The sequence below is a fragment of the Nerophis ophidion genome, linkage group LG19, assembly GCF_033978795.1.
Source record: "Nerophis ophidion isolate RoL-2023_Sa linkage group LG19, RoL_Noph_v1.0, whole genome shotgun sequence".
NCBI lineage: Eukaryota > Metazoa > Chordata > Actinopteri > Syngnathiformes > Syngnathidae > Nerophis > Nerophis ophidion.
This window is the reverse complement of record NC_084629.1, coordinates 10,113,630-10,138,082: the sequence shown is the minus strand read 5'-3', so window position 1 is coordinate 10,138,082 and position 24,453 is coordinate 10,113,630. Positions and strand designations below refer to the sequence as shown.

At 40.1% G+C, this 24,453-nt stretch overlaps 1 protein-coding gene across 1 annotated transcript in view; it reads left to right on the top strand.

Annotated features, from left to right (window-relative positions):
* LOC133537943 (glycine receptor subunit alpha-2-like) overlaps window positions 1-19,330 on the top strand; it is a 59,783-nt gene extending 40,453 nt beyond the window's left edge. Inside the window, exons 5-9 of the mRNA XM_061879131.1 lie at window positions 7,491-7,573; window positions 7,669-7,806; window positions 7,870-8,084; window positions 14,488-14,637; window positions 18,914-19,330. Coding sequence (XP_061735115.1) covers window positions 7,491-7,573; window positions 7,669-7,806; window positions 7,870-8,084; window positions 14,488-14,637; window positions 18,914-19,195 — 868 coding nt within the window. The 3' untranslated portion in view covers window positions 19,196-19,330. The remainder of the gene's footprint in view (window positions 1-7,490; window positions 7,574-7,668; window positions 7,807-7,869; window positions 8,085-14,487; window positions 14,638-18,913) is intronic.
* Window positions 19,331-24,453: the final 5,123 nt, after the last annotated feature.

Here is a 24,453-nt window from a genome sequence, read left to right as displayed (position 1 = left end):
TCCCTTAAATCCTCTATCCGTCGTGTAGACTGAACTGGAAACAGATGACTAAAGTCAACAATAGCACATACAACATACTAATTACTAAAGATTTCCGCTAATATCGGACTGCCGATATTATCGGCCGATAAATGCTTTAAAATGGAATATCGGAAATTATCGGTATCGGTTTCAAAAAGTAAAATCCATGTCTTTTCAAAACATCGCTGTACAGAGTGGTACACGGACGTAGGGAGAAGTACAGAGCAGTTGCGTCTCCCGGTCATATTTGCCAACCCTCCCGATTTTCCCGGTGGACTCCCGAATTTCAGTGCCCCTCCCGAAATTATCCCGGGGCAACCATTCTCCGGAATTTCTCCCGATTTCCACCCAGACAACAATATTAGAGGCGTGCCTTCTGCTTTTGCGTGCCGGCCCAATCACATAATATCTATGGTTTTTCACACACACAAGTGAATGCAAGCATACTTGGTCAACAGCCATACAGGTCACACTGTGGGTGGCCGTATAAACAACTTTAACACTGTTACAAATATGCGTCACACTGTGAACCCACACGAATCAAGAATGACGAACACATTTCGGGAGAACATATACACCGTAATACAACATAAACACAACAGAACAAATACCCAGAACCCTTTGCAGCACTAACTCTTACGGGACGCTATAATATACAGACCCCGCTTCAAACACGCCCACCTCAACCTCCTCATGCTCTCAGGGAGAGCATGTCCCAAATTCCAAGCTGCTGTTTTGAGGCGTGTTGAAAAAAATAATGCACTTTGTGACTTTGATAATAAATATGACAGCGCCAGGTTGGCATTTTTTTCCATAACTTGAGTTGATTTATTTTGGAAAACCTTGTTACATTGTTTAATGCATCCAGCGGGGCATCACAAAAAAATTAGGCAGAATAATGTGGTAATTTCACGACGGTATATATCGGTATCGGTTGATATCGGAATCGGTAATTAAGAGTTGGACAATATTGGAATATCGGGAAAATAGCCATTATCGGACATCAATCAATCAATCAATGTTTATTTATACAGCCCTAAATCACAAGTGTCTCGAAGGGCTGCACAAGCCAAAACGACATCCACGGTACAGAGCCCACATAAGGGCAAGGAAAAACTGACTCCAGTGGGACGTCGATGACAATGACTATGAGAAACCTTGGAGGGAACCGCATATGTGGGCAACCCCCCACCCCAGGGGGGACCGAAAGCAATGGATGTCAAGAGGGTCTAACATGATATTGTGCAATTCCAGTCCATAATGGATCCAACCTAATAGTGAGAGTCCAGTCCATAGTGGATCTAACATAATAGCGAGAGTCCCGTCCATAGTGGAGCCAGCAGGAGACCATCTCCTACTAAATAGATACTGTATCAACATGGTCTCACGGCCGTGCAGCAAGTGCCAATGATTATTAGTGCTTAAGAAACAAGAACGTAAAAGTTAGTTCAACCTTTACCTGAAGTGATTGGAAACCCGATAAACTACTGCAGACTCTCTTTCAGACCAGTCAACCAACCAACGTCTAGCTCCACCCTACCGCAAATAGACGCCTTGTACTGTCTGCAGTTAAGTCACAACACATTTTTTAGGGACTATTTGAGAAAATACAGTCATTCTTATTGCAAAGTTTTTTTTTTTTTTTGTTCTTTCTCTACTGTGTGAGGGAGTACAGCCCTTGGTCCAAAGACTGTCAGGCTTTCCCCTGACAGTTTGTCTATGTTTTAGTTTTCCTCTGCATTTGTCTGTTTCCTCTGTGTTTAGTATCTCCTGTCTTTAGTTCCTGTCTAGTGCTCTTATTTTGTCAGCTGCGGCTGATTGGCACCTGGTCACACCAGTTGCCAATCAGCCCGCTCCTATTTGTACCCTCTTCGTCTTGTGTCAGTTGCTGGATCATTGTATTGTATTGTCCCTCTTGTCGTGTCGTTTTGATTTCAGCTATTACCTGTCGTGCTACATCTTGTCCTGGTCGTCGTAGCGGTAAGCTGTTTTTGTTAGCCATAGCTATTTCCAGTTTTTCTGTTTGTTATCCTCTAGCTTCCATGCTAAAGTTTCTTTTTGTTTCTTGTTAGCTTCTATGCTAAATGCCTTTTGTTTTTTATCCGCCCACGTGCGCGCTTTTGGTTTGAATCCTTTGTTTGTCTTAGTATTTATAGTAAAATAATGTTTGCTCACTCCATGCCTGCCTCCATCTCTGCATCTTGGGGTTCGACACCAAATACCCCTGACAAAGACACAATTAAGCAAGCGCAGCTTTGAGGTTTCATTCTTTCCGGTAAGAAGTGATTCTGCAATATTTGTGAGGAACGAAATAAGTACTGTTGACCTACTCTATAACTAGTACTGCCAACTAGTTAAACCTGTTAAGGTGTATACATTTTACCATGTAGACTTTGTTTTCTGTATGGTTTATGTAGTATGTTGTCGTTTGGAGAAATGTAGTGCCAAAAGGCAAGCAAGTACTGTAGTTTTTTTTAGTATGGAGCCGACCTAAGTGGTTTAAGATAGGGATGTCCTTATCCGATATTGCTATCGGATATCAATCCGATATCAGCAAAAAAACAAGTATTGGATTCAATGGGCTTGCATCTAAATTTTCCGATATTCGCTCCCATAAAAGCAGTCTTGCAGTGTATTTACATTTGCAGAGCTCGACAACCAGTTAACATGTACATTTCCTCCAATAAACACACCTTTCTTGTATTTTAGTCGTCATTTACAAAACGTAGCCTTAGAGGCCATAGGACTGGTTACTGGAAAGCTTGTAGCTACACAACAGCGAAGCACACAAGCTAGACATACAAACCCCGTTTCCATATGAGTTGGGAAATTGTGTTATATGTAAATATAAACGGAATACAATGATTTGCAAATCATTTTCAACCCATATTCGGTTGAATATGCTACAAAGAAAACATATTTGATGTTTAAACTGATAAACATTTTTTTTTTTTTGCAAATATTTATTAACTTTAGAATTTGATGCCAGCAATACGTGAACAAGTAGTTGGGAAAGGGCATGTTCACCACTGTGTTACGTCACCTTTTCTTTTAACAACACTCAATAAACGTTTGGGAACTGAGGAAACTAATTGTTGAAGCTTTGAAAGTGGAATTCTTTCCACGGGGTTTGTATTTTACATTTTTTGAAAATGCAGGCAAATAACGTGAAATGACTCGAACAGAGAACAATGGTAGGTATGAAGAAGCCTAACTTATTTATTATTAACCCTCTAGAATGAAGTTCAATTGAAATAGTAGCCACAATAATTCGTTAAGCTCAATACGCAGTAATTTGAATGATGCGAATACGTTTTTTACTAGATACTTTCCAATACGCTTCCGCCATGGAGACCGTGACTGTAAGTAATATTCAACTATGACTATTGGCAAATGTCATGTTTCAGACTGCTGTATTGTTCAAATAGGAATACATACGTATAAACGTAGTAAAAGTATGTAATATCAGTAGCGGTCACTTATCAAGGCTCCATTGGCATTGTATCGAAATTGACAAAGTTGTATCAGGAACCCCGTAGTTAGAGAACCACATTTTTTCCCATAAAACTAATTAAAAGTACATGTTTCCTAAATAGATAGAATAGCTGCGATATGAATCTAAGTGTGAAAAAAATACAACATTTCTTCTTCGACATCAGGACTTCAAGGTTGTCAGGAGACAGTTTAAATTAGATTTGATCCCATTGTAATCGCTCCTTTGACATCCTCTAAATTCATGCATGTAGATTTTTAATAAAAAAAGAGCGTAGCACGTGTTAATCTCTGGGTTTCCTTGCTGAAAGGATCAAAAGATAAAAAACGGGACGTCTTGCTGGGATTTGCGTTTGCGGGACTTTGTGGACTTTTTGAAAGAATCCGAAGATGGATTGGGGGATTTTAATTAAAGCCGAATAGCTAAGAGGACGAACAAAATAATACGCATGTATGGAAAATATTTCATTCCATTTCAATACAACTCGCATCGGTTGCAGATTTCAATTTTCTTGGTGGAGATGGCAACACTGAGCCGAAAATGTTTCAGTTTATCAAGGAGGCTGCTCGGGGGGGCTGAGGGGTGCTCGGGTGTGAACGCCGAGCTGGTTAGCCTGAATCGGCGCTCACAGACAGGAAAGATGGCGGGAGTGCGGGTTGGTCAAGCGGGCTCCCGAGTGGATTGGCAAGACAATAAGTTACGGTAATGAAAGTGGGATTGGAAGCTGCTGGAGTGAATCCTTGCTGTTGTGTCCCGGCAGAGTGCGTTGGAGACACAGCAGATCACACTTTACCTGAGTGTAATGCAGGGGTGTCAAACCTACGGATCAGATTTTATCCGGCCCGCGGGATGAATTTGTTAAGTATAAAAAAAAAACTATTATTTTTGGAATGAAATAAATTGCTGTTCTAAATGTGCCCACTAGATGTCGCCATAGCAATTCTTTGTATCTTTGTAGATTATGTATCCATCCATCCATTTTCTACCGCTTATTCCCTTTTGGGGTCGCGGGGGGTGCTGGCGCCTATCTCAGCTACAATCGGGCGGAAAGCGGGGTACACCCTGGACAGGTCCCCACCTCATCGCAGGGCCAACACAAATAGACAGACAACATTTACACTCACATTCAAACACTAGGGCCAATTTAGTGTTGCCAATCAACCTATCCTCAGGTGCATGTCTTTGGAAGTGGGAGGAAGCCGGAGTACCCGGAGGGAACCCACGCATTCACGGGGAGAACATGCAAACTCCACACAGAAAGATCCCGAGCCTGGATTTGAACCCAGGACTGCAGGACCTTCGTATTGTGAGGCAGACGCACTAACCCCTCTGCCACCGTGAAGCCCAAATAAACCACATGTCGGTGCACCAGTCGAAGAAAATTAGCAAACTACATAAATAACATAGTGTAATTTAAATTTGATATTTTTTTTTGTCTTGATAGGTTGAAATTTAACATTAATTAGTTGACTGATTATCACATAATTTGTTCAAAAAGTATAAATGACGACAAATAAACATAGGATACTATTAACCGCAATATGTAAGTGTAAAAAAAAACCCAACAACAACAATATGATTTGTACATTTTCATAATGTGCTTGTCCTATTTCTAAACAAAGAAAACAATATGAAGTTGTCTTTATCCATCCCTCAGTTATTATCCTCATCCCCCATCCACCTCTATGTGCCCACTGCCCACCTCATCACTATGGGGGGGCAGAACCTTCAGTCGCTCTGCACCCCAACTCTGGAACAATCTACCACCGCCCTGACCTCCGCAACTGCGACTCTCTGCCCACCTTCAAATCTAAACTCAAAACACACCTGTTCCGGTCTGCCTACTCAGTGGTTCTCAAATGGGGGTACGCGTACCCCTGGGGGTACTTGGAGATATGCCAAGGGGTACGTGAGATTTTTTTTTAAATATTCTAAAAATAGCAACAATTCCAAAATCCTTTATAAATATATTTATTGAATAATACTTCAACAAAATAGGAATGTAAGTTCATAAACTGTGAAAAAAAAATACAACAATGCAATATTGAGTGTTGACAGCTAGATTTTTTTGTGAAAATGTTCCATAAATATTGATGTTAAAGATTTATTTTTTTTGTGGAGAAATGTTTATAATTGAGTTCATGAACCCAGATGAATCTCTATCACAATCCCCAAAGAGGGCACGTTAAGTTGATGGTTACTTCTATGTGTAGAAATCTTTTTATATATTTTTATATATTATATATTTTATATATTATATATTTTCTTCCAAATAGTTCAAGAAAGACAACTACAAATGAGCAATATTTTGCTATACAATTTAATAAATCAGAAACTGATGACATAGTGCTGTATTTTACTCCTTTATCTCTTTTTTTTCCAACCAAAAATGCTCTGATTAGGGGGTACTTGAATTTAAAAAAATGTTCACAGGGGGTACATCACCGAAAAAAGATTGAGAACCACTGGTCTAACTCATTAAATACTCTTGCCTTATTTTTATTCTATTTTGTAGTTTATTTATATGCCTTCTGTAGCCGAGGATCGGACCGCTAAGTGCCCTGCCTTCGGCTGCCGCCCAGCTCACAATGCACCCGACCTCTATGGCCCCTGCTATGGGTGGTGAGCCCATTGGAGGGATGACCCACGTTGCCTCTTCGGGCTGTGCCCGGCCGGGCCCCATGGGGACAGGCGCTCGCCATCGTGCCCCAACTCCGGGCCTGGCTCCAGAGCCGGGCCCCGGTGACCCGCGTCCGGGCGAGGGAAATCTGAGTTCATTTTGTTGTAATTCCATAGAAGTCTTTGAGCTGCTCTTTGTCTGATCACTCACCTAGGACCTGTTTGTCTTGGGAGACCCTACCAGGGGGCATGAAAGCCCCCAGACAACATAGCTCCTAGGATCATTGGGACACGCAAACTCCTCTACCACGGTAAGGTGGTAAGGTGGTCTCCTCCACATCGAGAGGAGCCAGATGAGGTGGTTCGGGCATCTGGTCAGGATGCCACCCGAACGCCTCCCTAGGGAGGTGTTTAGGGCACGTCCAGCTGGTGGGAGGCCACGGGGAAGACCCAGGACATGTTGGGAAGACTATGTCTCCCGGCTGGCCTGGGAACGCCTCGGGATCCCCCGGGAAGAGCTAGATGAAGTGGCTGGAGATAGGGAAGTCTGGGCTTCCCTGCTTAGGCTGCTGCCCCCGCGACCCGACCTCGGATAAGCGGAAGATGATGGATGAATTTATATGCCTTTGGTTTTATTGTATTTTATATTTTTGTAAAGCGACCTTGAGTTTCCTGAAAGACGCTACGAAATTACATTTATTATTATCTATTTTTAAGTTATCGTGCTGTGATTTTACCAGTCCGGTCCACTTGGTGTCAGGCTTGTTCCTGACAGTTTGACTATGTTTTAGTTTAGTTTTTCCTCTGCATTTGTCTTTGTTTCCTCAGTGTGTGTGTAGTGTTTCCTGTTAGCGCTCTTACTTTGTTGGTTTCCTGTCTTTCTCCCTGAGTGCTGTGTCCCCTCAGCTGTGGCTGATTGGCACCTGGCCACACCTGGTGTCAAACAGCCCGCTCCTATTTTGACCTGTTTTCTCCTCCAGGCTGTGCTGGATTATTGTCATGTATTGTCGTTCCTGTCGTGTCGTGTCAATGCAGCTTTGCGGTAAGATATATTTAGTAGCGGTTTGTTCCCTGCTTCCAAGTTTGTTTGTCCATAGCCAAGTTTGTTATCCGCGCTTTTTGTTGTACCCTTTGTTGGGTTTTATTTTCGTGTTAAAGATTAAATCATGTTTTCTCACTCAATGCCTGCCTCCTTCTCTGCATCTTGGGGTTCGTCACAAACTAACTCTGACACTTGGGAGTAGATTTTTTTTCTCCATGTGGCCCCCGATCTAAAATGAGTTTGACACCCCTGGTGTAATGTCTCTTTTCTAGCACATGCTCCTATTTATTTGTTGTGTGTGTGTGTGTGTCTCAGATTGACTCTCATCCTATCCTGCCCGATGGATCTGAAGAACTTTCCCATGGACGTCCAAACGTGTACAATGCAACTGGAGAGTTGTAAGCACTGATTTTTGTTTCGCATAAACGTGCTAGGTCGTTGCGGGGAAAATACTGGAGTGAGAATTTGAAAGAGGTTTTTTGTCTTCCTGAAGTCGGCTATACCATGAACGACCTGATCTTCGAGTGGCTGGAAAACGGCGCCGTGCAGGTGTCAGACGGACTGACACTGCCTCAGTTCATCATGAAGGAGGAGAAGGAGCTGGGATACTGTACCAAACACTACAACACGGGTCAGTGGATTCAATATGTCACGTTTCCCGCTACAGCATTTGAAAACGGTCATTTCTGAACAGGCAAATTCACTTGCATTGAAGTGAAATTCCATCTGGAGCGTCAGATGGGCTACTATCTGATCCAAATGTACATCCCCTCTCTACTCATCGTCATCCTCTCATGGGTGTCTTTTTGGATCAACATGGATGCCGCTCCCGCCAGAGTGGCGCTGGGCATCACCACCGTGCTCACTATGACGACACAAAGCTCCGGCTCCAGAGCGTCTCTTCCAAAGGTAAGAGGACGCATCGGAGCGATGCTGCATACTACTTAATACAGGAGCCTATAGAGCCAAATATACACTATATTGCCAAAAGTATTTGGCCACCTACTTTGACCCACATATGAACAAGTGCCATCCCATTCCTAAACCATAGGATTCAATATGATGTCGGTCCACCTTTTGCAGCTATTATAGCTTCAACTCTTCTGGGAAGGCTGTCCACAAGGTTGCGGAGTGTGTTTATAGGAATGTTCGACCATTCTTCCAAAAGCGCATTGGTGAGGTCACACACTGGTGTTCTAATTCAGGGGTTGAGAACCTTTTTGGCTGAGAGAGCCAGAAAGCCAAATATTTTAAAATGTATTTCCGTAAGAGCCGTATAATATTTTTTTTAACACTGAACACAACTAAACACGTGCATTTTTAAGTAAGACCAACATTTCTAGAGTATAACAGGTCTCTTATTCTTTGTAATAACATTGTTATTCTGAAGCTAACTATGGAGGGGGCGTGGCCCACCGGCCTGCAGCAAACTGGGGTGTGCCAGGACCGGCCTCCAAATCAGCGAGAGATGCGTAGATGGCCCACCTGAGCCTTGTTATCTAATCACCTGTCGCTCTGTTATAAGCGGCAGCCAGGAGGAGAGATGGGGATGGGGCTGGAGCCAGAGCGCGAGCGAGAACGAAAGAGAAAAATACAATTGCTGGATGGCAACTGAGAGACTTATTGAAAAATAAAACAATAGTGTAAACCTGAAACGGGGTCTCATGTCGGTGCTTGGTGGTCTGAAGAACCCCCAGGAGGACAAGCCCCACACTAACCAATAATAAATAAATAACTTCTTAATGAAACTTCTTGTACAGGTGCGGTAGTAAACGGATGGATGGACTAAAAATGCATGAGAATGTTTTATGTTTTGAACATTATTTTTAACACTTATTACAAGTGGAATTATTCATTACTTATGTTAAGCAATGTCAGCTCAGATTTATCCAAGAGCCAGATGCAGTCATCAAAAGAGCCACATCTGGCTCGTGAGCCATAGGTTCCCTACCCCTGTTCTAATTCATCCCAAAGGTGTTCTATCGGGTTCAGGTCAGGACTCTGTGCAGGCCAGTCAAGTTCATCCACACCCGACTCTGTCATCCATGTCTTTATGGACCTTGCTTCGAGCGCTGGTGCACAGTGTTATTGGAAGAAGAAGGGGTCCACTCCAAACTGTTCCCACAAGGTTGGGAGTATGTGATTGTCAAAAATTGTTCGGTATCCTGGACTATTCAAAGTTCCTTTCACTGGAACTAAGGGGCCAAGCCAAACTCCTGAAAAACAACCCCACACCATAATTCCTCCTCCACCAAATTTCACACTCGGCACAATGCAGTTCGAAATTTACCATTCTCCTGGCAACCTCCAAACCCAGAATAGTCCATCACATTGCCAGATGGAAAAGAGTGATTCATCATTCCAGAGAACGCATTTCCACAGCTCTAGAGTCCAGTGGCGATGTGCTTTACACCACTACATCCGAAGCTTTGCATTGGACTTGGCGATGTATGGCTTAGATGCAGCTGCTCCGCCATGGGAACCCTTTCCATGAAGCTCTCTGCGTACTGTACGTGGGCTAATTGGAAGGTCACATGAAGTTCGGAGCTCTGTAACAACTGACTGTGCATAAAGTCGGCGACCTCTTTGCATTATTCGCTTCAGCATCCGCTGACCCCTCTCAGTTTACGTGGCCTAACATTTTGTGGCTGAGTTGCTGTTGTTCCCAAACTCTTCTGTTTTCTTATAATAGAGCCGACAGTAAAGTTTGGAATAATTAGGAGCGAGGAAATTTCACAACTGGATTTGTTGCACAGGTGGCATCCTATGACCGTTCCACGCTGGAAATTACTGAGCTCCTGAGAGCGGCCCATTCTTTCACAAATGTTTGTCGACACAGTCTCCATGCCTAAGCGCGTGATTTTATACACCTGTGGCCGAGCCAAGTGATTAGGACACCTGATTCTTATCATTTGGATGGGTGGCCAAATACTTTTGGCAATATAGTGTATGTAAGCTGACACTGAATATAAGACAACCAATATTTTTCATGGCTGTTCTTGAAAATAAATACAAAAAGATTCAATGCCATTGAACTTACAACTTGTATCATATTTGTGAGCTTCTGGAATTATAGATAGGGCACAAACCTTCGCCAGGCCTTATAAAAAACAAAAAGTCCTGAATCCAGACGATGACCAGGTTTAGCTCCAAAATGTTTCCTTATTTAAATAGGACATTTCCTGAAAGGTAGATGAAAATCTGTCCATAACGATATGAGCTATCTAGTGGAATGAAAGATACAGATTCACTGTCTTTGTCTCTGAAGCTGGATTTGGGACCGCTAGCATACATACACAAAGAAGTTGAAGCTCGAAACTAAAACGTAAGGTAAGTAGTAGAAATGAACTTGATCAGCCCATAAGTGTAATCACTTGTTCTTCCTCCAATTTCAGACATTTCCTGCAAGGTAGATGAAAATCCACCCATATGTTTTAAACTATCTATAAAAGAATGAAAGAACCAAAGTAAACACTTTTGTCCGTCTCTATACACATACAGAGAAGCGTAAACATAAGTTAACATGGAAGAGCTGATCCGGATCAGGCCCAAAATCTAACCAGTTGTTTCTTATCCCATTTTGAACATTTCCTGAAAGTTTAAGGAAAATCCACTCATTACTTTTTGAGTTATTTTGTTAACTGACCTACAGACAGACAGATGGCAACACAATAACATAACCTTCTGAAACATGTATTAATAAGGAAGTCGTAGTAAAAAAAAGGCTAACTTATTCCCGGGAGAAAAATATAGCCTTACAGTATATTCACGTTAAGTAGTTCATTGTTTGTTGAATTTATATTGTTATTGCCTGCTTTGCTATGGGATTTAACACCCCTCTTTAACATTACTATTATTGAATGTAACTTAATAGAATGTAACGTAATCTTCAATCTAGTTTGAAATATTTGTGTTTTGTTACTTGAAGATGTGGTAAAATGTAGTATTTCATGACAATGTTTGTGAGTCTTGCTGATGTTGCCTTCTGAATAATGTTTTGGCGCAAATATAAGACGGTATTTTTTCCACAGGAAAAAAGTCTGGAAAGAAACGTTCGCTTATATTTTAAATTTTTTCATGTAAACCACCAGGAAGTGCCAAACTTCTTCCCTAGTCAGTTGAAGTGTTCTGTTTCTCACACAGGAGTGACATAAACAAATAGATTTCGTTGCAAGTTCTTGTCTTTGATTATGTCTTAAACATAATTTTCCAAAATCAGGTGTAAAAAACATTGGCCACTTACATTGAGTGTAGTCTCTTATGTTGATTTTTTTTAAATAATGCAATCTAGCTGTTGTTATTCAACCGATATTGAAATCATGATTTTCCCTGAAAATGTTTCTTTTTTTTTTACAAAAACAAGTCTTGAAAAAGAGGGTTGTCTTATATTCGAGTCAGTGCAAGGAACTAAAATGTTATCATGGGTGGATAATACACAGCTGTACAAACCCCGTTTCCATATGAGTTGTGAAATTGTGTTAGATGTAAATATAAACGGAACACAATGATTTGGAAATAATTTTCAACCCATATTCAGTTGAATATGCTACAAAGACAACATATTTGATGTTCAAATTTATAAACATTTTGTTTTTTGCAAATAATCATTAACTTTAGAATTTGATGCCAGCAACACGTGACAAAGAAGTCGGGAAAGGTGGCAATAAATACTGATAAAGTTGAGGAATTGCTCATCAAACACTTATTTGGAACATCCCACAAGTGTGCAGGCTAATTGGGAATAGCTGGGTGCCTTGATTGGGTATAAAAACAGCTTCCCAAAAAATGCTCAGTCTTTCACAAGAAAGGATGGGGCGAGGTACACCCCTTTGTCCACAACTGCGTGAGCAAATATTCAAACAGTTTAAGAATGTTTCTCACAAATTTGGGTATTTCATCATCTACGGTCCGTAAGCGGCATGGCCGGAAACCAACATTGAATGACCATGACCTTCGATCCCTCAGAGGGCTCTGTATAAAAAATATGACATCAATCTTTAAGGATATCCCCACATGGGCTCAGGAACACTTCAAAAAACCACTGTCACGAAATACAGTTTGTCGCTCCATCTGTAAGTGCAAGTTAAAGCTCTACTATGCAAAGCGAAAGCCATTTATCAACAACATCCAGAAATGCTGCCGGCTTCTCTGGGCCTGAGATCATCTAAGATAAACTGATGCAAAGTGGAAAAGTGGTCTGTGGTCTGACGAGTCCACATTTCAAATTGTTTTTGGAAATATTCGACATCGTGTCATCCGGACCAAAGGGGAAGCGAACCATCCAGACTGTTATCGACGCAAAGTTTAAAAGCCAGCATCTGTGATGGTATGGGGGTGCATTAGTGCCCAAGGCATGGGTAACTTACACATCTGTGAAGGCACCATTAATGCTGAAAGGTACTCACAGGTTTTGGAACAACATATGCTGCCATCTAAGCGGCGTCTTTTTCATGGACGGCCCTGTTTATTTCAGCAAAACAATGCCAAGCCACATTCAGCACGTGTTACAACAGCGTGGCTTCGTAAAAAAAGAGTGCGGGTACTTTCCTGGCCCGCCTGCAGTCCAGACCTGTCTCCCATCCAAAATGTGTGGCGCATTATGAGGCGTAAAATACGACAGCGGAGACAGCAAGAATGACTGAAGCTCTACATAAAACAAGAATTGGAAAGAATTCCACTTTCAAAGCTTCAACAATTAGTTTCCTCAGTTCCCAAACGTTTATTGAGTGTTGTTAAAAGAAAAGGTGATGTAACACAGTGGTGAACATGCCCATTCCAACTACTTTGGCACGTGTTGCAGCCATGAAATTCTAAGTTAATTCTTTTTTGCAAAAAAAAAATAAAGTTTGAGTTTGAACATCAAATATCTTGTCTTTGTAGTGCATTCAATTGAATATTGGTTGAAAAGGATTTGCAAATCATTCTATTCCGTTTATATTTACATCTAACACAATTTCCCAACTCATATGGAAACGGGGTTTGTATTTGTCCCTGGCAATGTGTTGTATGTGAAGACCGTTTTAAAATAAACACTGTGAGTACACTGGTATGTATAAGGCCCCCCAAATTGTTGTCTGTCTTAACCAATGGGGAACCATTGTTGTAGCGTAATATGGATCTAGGTCAGAATCTAATGAGTTCTCTAAGGACGTATGCTCCAATTCCAAGGTTTATTGAAATTGAGAATTGTTTGCTAAATACACCTCACAGTCCAAGTAGGTAAAGCTGTTTTGTGTATAAAAATGTACTGTGGTGCTGGAGATCTTCTTGGTTTTTGTGAGGCATAACGATCACCAGAATTGAATTGAAGAAGGCTTTTGAATGCAAAGACCAAGACACAGTCAGGTAGCCTTTGTCATTTATGGGCTTCTACACATCAATTTATTCTAATCTAAACCATTCTCTAATTGGAATTAAGGTTGTACTCATATTTGTCGTAAGATATAGCAAGCTTGAGCAGCTATTGAACTGTCCATACGGGACGCTTCTATTACCAATTCACAAAAGGAAGTGTTTGCAAGTTCAAGTAAATGGGGAGCTAAAGGGATTTAAAGCAATCGTGACTACCTGTGCAGCTTCTGCAAACTATCTCTCAAAACACGCTGTACTTTTTGGAGTTAAAAGTGTGGTGCCTAGTGCCAAAGAGATCCCAGTGTTTTAGAGCTTTACTGAAGACAAAAGGAGCAAGTCTTTCAAAGACATTCTGACTAATCCACAGTCAAGTTCTAAGAAAGCCTGCATAACAAGAGTTTTTGAGGTATCTTGCCGTGCAACTTTTGAGGATACTTGCGAGTCTGATGTTGCTGATCAATCGGTATTTGCATGAGCAGAGACAGCCTATATATACACGTCTCTAACATAAAAGGGAAGTACAAGGTGATGAATGCATAAAATGAGGCCTTTGAGAGACCGCCACTGGAGGAAACAATAAATAGGTACGCTCCGGTGCCCTCATAAAGCTGAGATGTTGTGTTCCACATGCTAATCGGCAGGCGCAGAACAGCCGAGGTCATCAAGGGTGAGCAGCTTTCATCTCCCTCGCCAATGATGACAAGCTGATATCTCTATCGAACAAAGGTTCCTCTTTGTTTGTAGCTAAGGCGGCTATTATTTACCCATCTTCGGTTTACGGTCATGTAAATATCAACGTGAGAAATATTAAGAAATATTTCTAGTCAACATATATAAGGGCAATCAAATGGTATGATTTATTTAGCAACTTGCCAAATTATTTTTATGCTCAACACACAAAGTGCACCTTATGCACTGGCTGACTGGAAGATGTAACGCAAATGTTTCCTGTCGCCCGCAGGTCTCTTACGTAAAAGCCATTGATATCTGGATGGCGGTGTGTCTGCTCTTCGTATTTGCTGCATTGCTGGAATACGCTGGGGTTAATTTTGTCTCCAGGCAACAGAAAGAGTTCCTGCGCTTGAGGCGAAGACAAAGGAAGAATCTCAAGGTAGACTTTTATAGCACCTTGCTGTTTACCTTTTCTGTCGGCACATTGGGGGCATGGCGATAAGAACCCCATTGGTAACCCTGCAACCTCAACTTTGGGATGAAAGCTACTTCTTATACGGTTATAAAAGTTGTTTTTTTTAATCAGGGCGATAAGCCTTTGCAACAGGAAGAGTGGCTTTTTATCTCCATCAAAAATTAGCAACAACAAAACCCTTATTATGCATGTATGCACCGCACGGATCATTTGATACGCTTTGGGAATCATAAGGGTATCTACATAAAATAACTCTTAATGCTAAAAGAAGAGCCATATGCTGCTTTTTTATGGTAACTATAATGGAATTTATATATAAACCTGTAAATATGTTGATGCAATTATATAGATTTGTTTTAACAAAAAGCTGCCTAAAAGGAGGAATAGGTCTACAGGTATATCCACATAGGGTACATGTTGTAATTGTATTATTAAGTATGAGTATTAGTATCAGAAATTAAAATCAATAGTAATATAGTAATGTAAATCAGATCAATCACTCTTTTGATTTGGGTTAATCATGATTAATCAGAGTTAACTACTTGATTGAATAATTTATATAACCTTTATGAAAAGATCCCGATAGTTTAACAAAAGGGCTTGATGCTTTCTGCTATTTAACATCAGAATAATAATAATTGTAATATGTGCCAATAACACAGCGGACGTCAGTTAGAACAAGTTGTAAGGATCCAAATAGGTCAACCAGAAAAGGAATTCATCTAACCGCGGAAAAGGAAAAAGCGCCCCCCAGTGTACGGGAGACACATGGCTTATGACCAATAGTCGAGTTAGAGAGAGTGCACGGACTCGTTGACTTCACACGTAGGTGTGAAAATACAAAAAAACAAATATTCGAGAAATCAGACTAATTTAGTGCATGGAAACATAGTGTGTTGTCATTTGAGTGGTACCCCGAGGTCAAAAAAGTTAACAATCCCTGCTTTGTACAACAGGAGCACTTCAGTGTTTTTAGGAATTGGCTGCAAAAATGTTTCTCTCAAGTTTTGAACTCGACTCCGGGTCATTCCGGACTTGGCCCCCGGTTAAATAGCAATGGCTTGAATAGCAATATAGATTGACTATTTACCGAAAATGACTCAATGCTAGGGGTTTAACGGTACACAAAAATTTCGTTTCGGTACTTACCTCGGTTTAGAGGTCATGGTTCGGTTCAGTTTCGGTACAGTGAGAAAACAAAATATACATTTTTTGGTTATTTATTTACCAAATTTATAAACAATGGCTTTATCCTTTTAACATTGGGAACACTATAATAATTCTGCCCACGTTAATCAACATTAAACTGCCTCAACTTGTTGCTCGGATTAAATAAAATGACAAAACTTTTCTTCTACATATAAAAAGTGCAACATTAATCAGTTTCAAGTCAACTCATCATGCTTAATTTATTACAGCATTTGGAAAGCCTGTAGTTGATTTTTAATATGTAAATGTTATATTTTTATCAAAATGTGATAGCAGGGACCCTGCCATTCAAAACTAGGCTGCTACATTTGCCGGCACTGTTTAATGTAACTATAGCTGAAAAAATAGTACAAAAGCAAAAGGAGAGACTATTCATCCCTGAACACCATGGAGTTCATGTAGGCTTAATGATGCACTTACATTATTATGTCACTAGCATACACACACACACACAGCAAAATGAACTAATATTACGCTAAAAGCTAATTAGCCTTCACCTCAAGCCAGGACTGCGAGCGAGCTGAGCTGCAGTTTAAGTTTCTAGAAAGTCAACGGGCTCATATTGATGATAGTAGTAGTTGACTGGGAAGTGTTTATTATAATTTGGGGAGAGTCCGCTGCCTTATGCTCACCTGCTAAACACCTATCTGCTAACCCCACCGCAGAAGCACTGACTCCATGCGCTCTGAATGCGCACTGCTGATTGGCTGTTACCGCTATGGTTGTGTGGGTGGAACAATGCTGGATGCTGTGTAGGAGACAGAGGCAGAAAGCAGAGCAGCTTGTTAAGACTTTAGGTTAGGCGGCTACTACATATGTTCATGTGGAAACTCGTTCAGTACACCTCCGCACCGAACCGGAACCCCCGTACCGAAACTGTTCAATACAAATACACATACCGTTACACCCCTACTCAACGCACAGACATTATTGTCCAAACTAGTTTCACAAGTATAAAGATTTTTTTTTTTTTTTTTTTTTTAAAGGACCTGTAAATCTTTACACTGACTACCCTAAGTTATTGAGTATTGTCCCTTGAGATTGGTGTCCAATATTTGGACACCCATGTGATTTTACTGTAAGAATGTCACATGGGATTTTTTTTAATTGTTTACTTGAATGCATGTCATTTATTTGCCCAAAACTCACTAACAGTTTTATCTAAAGTCTGATCACGGTGTATATTGGATTGAAATTTGCCACTAAGCACACGGAATCGGAGTCTACTCACTCATTTTTGCACTGACGTAGGCATTGACCCGATCCCTGACAAGATAACAACCTGTGCAGCTTTTTAGACAGTCAAAGCGCTCACAGAGAAGTGGGACTCAACATTCATTCACACCTGGTGGTGGTAAGCTACATCAGTAGCCACAGCTGCCCTGGAGTAAACTTAACGTAAAGGAACATGATACATTGCATATTCAATCTGCTTAAAATTAATGAATAATGGGATCATTTATTGTGATTAATCACAAGTTAACTTATTTTTGACAATACTATTTTTTATATTTTAGGTATTTTACTTGTATTGCACTAAAGAATGGCACATCATTTTGTTGCTAACTATGATGACAATGACTATAAAGAGATTCCATCCATCCATCCATCCATCCATTTTCTACCGCGTGTCCCTTTTGGGGTCGCGAGGGATGCTGGAGCCTATCTCAGCTGCATTCGGGCAGAAGGCGGGGTATACCCCGGACAAGTCGCCACCTCATCACAAGGGATTCCATTCAATACAATTCTAAGATTCGCCTTTTCCAATGTGCATCCAATGACTGAAATTTACATAATGTAGATAGATGCCTTTGATGTTATTGCACTCAATATATAACTAAACTTGTTCCAGAGTGCCACTCCAAGTTACAACAGCATTAGAACATTTAAAAAAATACCATGAACATAATAAAAATTACCCAAAATATGTTCATAAAATAAGAAGTGAAGACACATTAATAAAGTGCTCTTACAATTTTAAAATATACATATTTAATATAGGAGATACAAAAGTCGGGCAGGTTTTAGCAGCATTGAAATATTGCTCACAAAATGTATCTACAGAGTATGCTGTTGTCTCTGCACTAGGGATGTAACAATAAGAACATTTTATATCATGGTTATAGTCACCATAATTATCAGTTGTTATTATTACTACAGTATTGTTGAATGTGGTGCTCAAAAAGTACTTATATCACGACTGAGATACTTTAATAAATTATTTCTTTATTACCAAAATGATTAGACAGTGTCAGAAAACCCACTATTTTGTATGTTTTGTGTTCCTTATGCTTCACTGATAGTGTTTTAGTCTTATTATTTTACCAGTTTTAATGGCTAAGCTTCTAATTTTTGAATATTGTACTGTAGCACTTTAAAATGTATTTAAATAAAATGTGCGTAACAAATAAAATCTATTTTTTATTTCTGGCGGGCATTGTAGCCTCCTATTCTGTTCAATGGTCCATCAACGCACAGTAGAAACACCTCCGTCTGTTTTCCTCTGAGTATATGTCGATCATTCTGCACAGCGTTTAGGTTCAATGTGCATAATTGAATAGCTTACTTGCTCAGGCTGTAATGTGTTTATGTAAGTTTAGAGTGGGGTATGTCGTTTAATGGGGAAAGAAGTTAATGTCATTACCATGAATTGATTAACGTGGACCCCGACTTAAATAAGTTGAAAAACTTATTCGGGTGTTACCATTTAGTCGTCAATTGTACGGAATATGTACTGAATTGTGCAATCTACTAATAAAAGTATCAATCAATCAATCAAAATGTTTTCATGTTAGCATTTAAGCTAACATTGAGTATATCAATCATGTTTTTTTGATCATTCTAATTTAAAACTGTAACACTAACCGTCAGGAGTTTTACCGCGGATTACCATTACATCTCTAATGTGCATATCCACACATGCGTGTTTGGCAACGATCAATTCTGTCAAATTCCAAATGTGATTCCTGGTAGAAAATAATTACATAACCATGTGACCTCTTATGTGTCCACATGTGTGGGTATTTTTCAGGATGAAGACATGCGTGACGGTCGCTTTAATTTTGCTGGCTACAATGTGAACCAGTGTCTGCCAACGAAAGACGGCTCAGCTGTTAAGAGCGTCGCTACGGCCCCGAACCCTCAGTCGGCGGTCCAAAAAGACATCGACAACATGAAGAAGAAGTTTGTGGACCGAGCTAAGAGGATAGACACAATCTCTCGAGCTGCCTTCCCGCTGGCCTTCCTCATATTTAACGTCTTCTACTGGATCACCTACAAGATCATCAGGCACGAGGACATCCACCAAAAGTAACGAGTCACAGGGTTTTTCCTTCATGTTCTCTCAGACTGGGAGAAGACAGTCGAGGTGTAATGCCAAGTGGTGTTCTTTCAGGGATAATGTCCGGGGATGTTCGCTTTGTGGACGTTCCGTTGTACTGCTGCAATCATCGAGAAGGGAGTCTGGGGTAGGGGGCGGGAACTCAAGGTTTTAGTAGCATTACGGTTACAGCGGACCAAATCGTTTTCTAACCCATCTTGCCTTGAGGTCTGGGGAACAAAAATAATATTTATAAATCGTACGGTAGCTTAGTATAGCCTCTAAGACTCTGCGGCGGTATTTCTAATCGAGGGGGTTTCTTTTATATTGTACTATTGTCAACGGCACTTCCTTTAACACATGACAGTGCTGGAAATGTGTAACATATACAAGAAGAGGAAGTACAGTCGTGGTCAAAAGTTTGCATACACTTGTAAAGAACATAATGTCATGGCTGTCTTGAGTTTCCAATCATTTCTACAACTCTTATTTTTCTGTGATAGAGTGATTGGAGCACATACTTGTTGGTCACAAAAAACATTCATGGAGTTTGGTTCTTTTATGAATGTATTATGGGTTTACTGAAAATGTGAGCAAATGTGCAGGGTCAAAAGTATACATACAGCAATGTTAATATTTGGTTACATGTCCCTTGGCAAGTTTCACTGCAATAAGGCGCTTTTGGTAGCCATCCACAAGCTTCTGACCACAGAACTTTCCTCCAGAAGGGCTTATCTTTGTCCATGTGATGTCAGATGAAACAAAAATATATATAAAAAAATATATACCAACCGGCATAGCAGCCATGCCAACAACTTGCCCTTTTGTGGGTTCTTCCGAGGATGTTGTAGTCGTAATGATTTGTGCAGTCCTTTGAGACATTTGTGATTTGGGGCTATATAAATAAACATTGATTGATTGATTGAACTTGAGGGTTGCAGGTTCGATCCCTGTTTCCGCCATCCAAGTTATTGCCGTTGTGTCCTTGGGCAAGACACTTTACCCACCTGCTCTCAGTGCCACTCACACTGGCTTAATTGTAAAAATTAGATATTGGGTTTCACTATGTGAAGTGCTTTGAGTCACTAGAGAAAAAGTGCTATATAAATATAATTCACTTCACAAAAATTGAGCTGTTTGGCCACAGTACCCAGCAATATGTTTAGAGGAGAAAAGGTGAGGCCTTTAAACCCAGGAACATCATTCCTACCTGGTGGTAGTATTATGCTCTGGGCCTGTTTTGCTGCCAATGAAACTGCTGCTTTATAGAGAGTAAATGGGACAATGAAAAAGGAGGATTACCTCCCAAATTCCTCAGGACAAGCTAAAATCATCAGCCCGAGGGTGGGTCTTGGGCGCAGTTGTGTGTCCCAACAGGACAATGACCCCAAATACACATTAAAAGCGGTAATGGAATGGCTAAATGAGGCTAGAAATAAGGTTTTGGAATAGCCTTCCCAAAGTCCTGACTTAAACGTGTGGACAATGCTGAAGAAACAATTCCATGTCAGAAAACCAACAAATTTAGCTGAACTGCATTAATTTTGTCAAGAGGAGTGGTCAAAACTTCAACCAGAAGCTCGTAGATGGCTACTAAAAGCACCTTATTGCGGTGAAACTTGCCAAGGGACATGTAGCCAAATATTAACATTGCTGTATGTATACTTTTGACCCAACAGATTTGGTCCCATTTTGAGTAGACCCATAATAAATACATAAAAGAACCAAACTTCATCAATGTTTTTTGTGACCAACAAGTATGTGCTCCAATCACTTTATCACAAACAAAGAAGAGTTGTAGAAATTATTGAAAACTCAAGACAGCCATGACATTATGTTCTTTACAAGTGTATGTAAACTTTTGACCACGACTGTACATGCGATCTGCCTACCACTGGGGTGTGTTTAAAATATTTTAAGGATCTTCTAATCTACAGGGGACAATCTCGGCAGAAACTATTTCAGATTTGAAATCCGTAAGCCACATTTTCTAACATTTATTGGGAATGATCTTCCTCTTCGCATGCGGCTGTTTATTTGAAGGTTTGCTTTGAGAAAAAGTACCTTTTGTGTTCTTCCTAGTCCGTTGCCATTGTTGCAGGGTCCCTAATAACCAGTCAACGGACTGCAATGCCTCCAGCTCCACCCTTTAGGTACTATACCCTCGGGTATACCAACTTCAGTGATAATGGGGCTAACTTAACTTTTGATATTGAAAATGCAAAAAAAAAAAAAGAAATTGCCTATTTAAGTCTATTGCTAAATGTGAAAATGGGCATATTTGTTGTCCCTGGCAGTCGCTCACACCGCGTTTGTTTTGTAATACAAACCTGCATTACTGCAACTTTTTTTTACTTTGTGGATGAATTCTTTTGAGTCACTCTGTTAATCGGTAATCTTACAATCACATTATTGTGACGCATATACCTTCTGAGCATTTGTTTATGTTATGCAAGTTGGCTGGTTAACAACTATCGGGAAGAGGAGTGATCAACATTGACATGCTTGTTGTGCATTTCTACTATGTTCAGGCCCACCAAATAAATTCCGTTTGGGGTCTATATATATTTTTAAAAGTTATGGTAATTTCATCACACATAACAAAGTTTGTCAAACTTTGGCCTACAATCTGTTTTAGGGGACAATTTCTTCTCAAATGGATTTATGATCCATGCCAGTTGTGTTCTTTATCATCAGTTTAAATGCCAATGTGGGGCAAAAAATAATGACAAGTTCCATGGTACCTTGGCTTATGAGTTTTTTGGGATACAAGCTGTCCCTCGGTTAATTGTCTTGCTTTAGGTTGTGAGCACGACGGGCAAAAATTTGGGTTCAGAGCCTCCCCGCTGCTTTTTGGCGTGAATGTCACAGTAAACCCATTAAGAGCCAACCAAAACATCTGGCGTTTCAATCGCTAGCAAGATCTTGTTTATCCAACCATGGGAATGAAGACAGTGAGTGTGAAAGAAAGCGAGAAGAAGAAGCAGTACATATTCATTGAATCCAAAAAATAAATCTTCGAAACATTACTAAGGTGTGCGTGCAATACGAGCATAGCACTGCTAGCCTGTATCCAACTAAAGCAGAGCGAGTTGACGGACAAAATTTGTTCTAAACGGCATGCATTTTTTTGTAGGAAGACAGAAAATCTGCTGATGGTGTGTTTGACCAAAAAAAATCAGCACGCAGGACAAACTGTAATTACTATTTTAAATACATCACTTCGTAAAACTACTGTAGTTTGTAGTACATTTTGTTGTACTGTTTTTGATTAAATTTGCATTATCTAGTTTATTTTTCCCATTAAAAACTATGTAAAAATTGGGGTGTTTTTTGGGTGGCCGAGAAGGGAATAAATACATTTCAATTATCTCACTGATTATCACTATCTCATTGATTTGAGATATGCGTATTTCGGGTTACTAGGTCCGTCACAAAACCCATTAAACTTGTGAGCTGAGGTACTACTGTATAGATGTATTTTGTAACTTTTTAAAGGAGCAAACATGTTTCAGGTTTGATTTTTGAAGTGAAAATGCTTGGAAAACCCTGAGAAATATTTTACATTTTCAAGGAGTTTGGAGCGTGCATTTATGTACCATCACCCAAGTAAATAAATCTCTCTCTTTTAGAGTTTAAAACTTCTTTTTGTAGTCTGCTGAACTATTTCTTATTGGTAGAAAACTCACATTTATTGGAAAACAAATGATCTTTCTGTATACTTCTCTCGCCTCCGCTGTGGACTTTTTGACAAAACTGGATGTTGGCAGATACTCGGCGGAAGGACAAGGCTGCACCCGCCTAAAAGTCATGCTGTAGAAACAAAAAACGGACACATTTTTTTCTTTGAATGCTATTATTGAATATGTTTATCAGCCTGAACATCAATAAAACTGACTGCACCGTGTTTGCTTCATTTTCTCCCATCTCATATAAGGTCAACTCATCTTTACACATTTCATGAATACGGCTAGACTTTATATTGCTTTTCTTTATTATAGAATAAGATATAGTCTCCGTTATAAGAGAATAGCACACAAATGCTGCAATGGCCCGATTACAGGTCAGATAAAAAGTCTCATCTCGCTGAGGTGATGACACTGGCCATGGATGGCTGCTTGGCCTGGGGTAATGTAGATATTATCTGACAGTGGGTTTCCACCAATGCGTGGTGATAATAACGGACCTTCAAATTGGGCTGGCTTAAGAACCAAAGTGAATTAAAAAAAACACGTGGAAAACTACATTAACAGCAGAGCAACCATTTGATGTAAAAAGTCATAAATATTTGTTTTGTGCGCTACAAGTACACAACGCATATTACGCATAAGACAGCAGCCCTTTAGATGCAGATTAACGTCCTATAATAACTACATTAGCTTATGTTTATGCATAAGAAGGAAAATGGGCCAGTTTAGTAAATAAATATGCGAGGCTGCATGAGTCATCCAGCCTAAATCATGGGGATTGTAAACTAATCAATACCACTAATCCTCACATAGGATTCCCATCAATTTCAGCTTTGCATAACGTCCCATTGATAAATGTTTGAAAAGGCAAATGAAAGAAAAATTACTCGCGGTGTACAATTACGCTCGGGATTGAAATAACTTTTCATCGTTTGATCGAGGTGCAGGGAGGGCGTTGTCAGCGCTGAGAGGCGAGAAATGAGAGTTGCCATGACAACTACACCCAATCAGGAAGGCCAGAGTGTGAGAAATAGCAAATTGTTCTAGAATGCCAGTACATTATTTAAGCCAAAGGTTGTATGCGCTACATTAAAACAAAGCAGTAGATGAAAAATAATGCTTCTATGAAGATTGCAGTGGCATGAACTACAATTTTAGCAATGTAGAGATACTGCTGTTAGATGTCTAACAGCATTTTTATTTACTAAACTGCATAGTGCCAGGCTTTTATTTAAATATATTGATATTTTTTTTATTTGAATTATTTTACCTGATACAGCTCTTCTTTATCTTTAAATTTTTTTTAATCGTGAATTTGTTCCTATTCTGCATGGTGACTTTAGGTGTTAAGAGTTCAAGTTAAAAGGTCTTGATATTAGCTGGGGAAAGATGTCTCAAGTGCATTGAAGCATGTTGTCATTGCAGTGGACACCACTGTTTTAGAATGCAGTGTTTTATGTAAAACACAGGAATATGCGCTTGATTGTTAATGAATAGAATCCTATCATGTATTTTATCGTACAATACCCGGTATAACTTAGTTCAATATCCAACTTGGTTGCC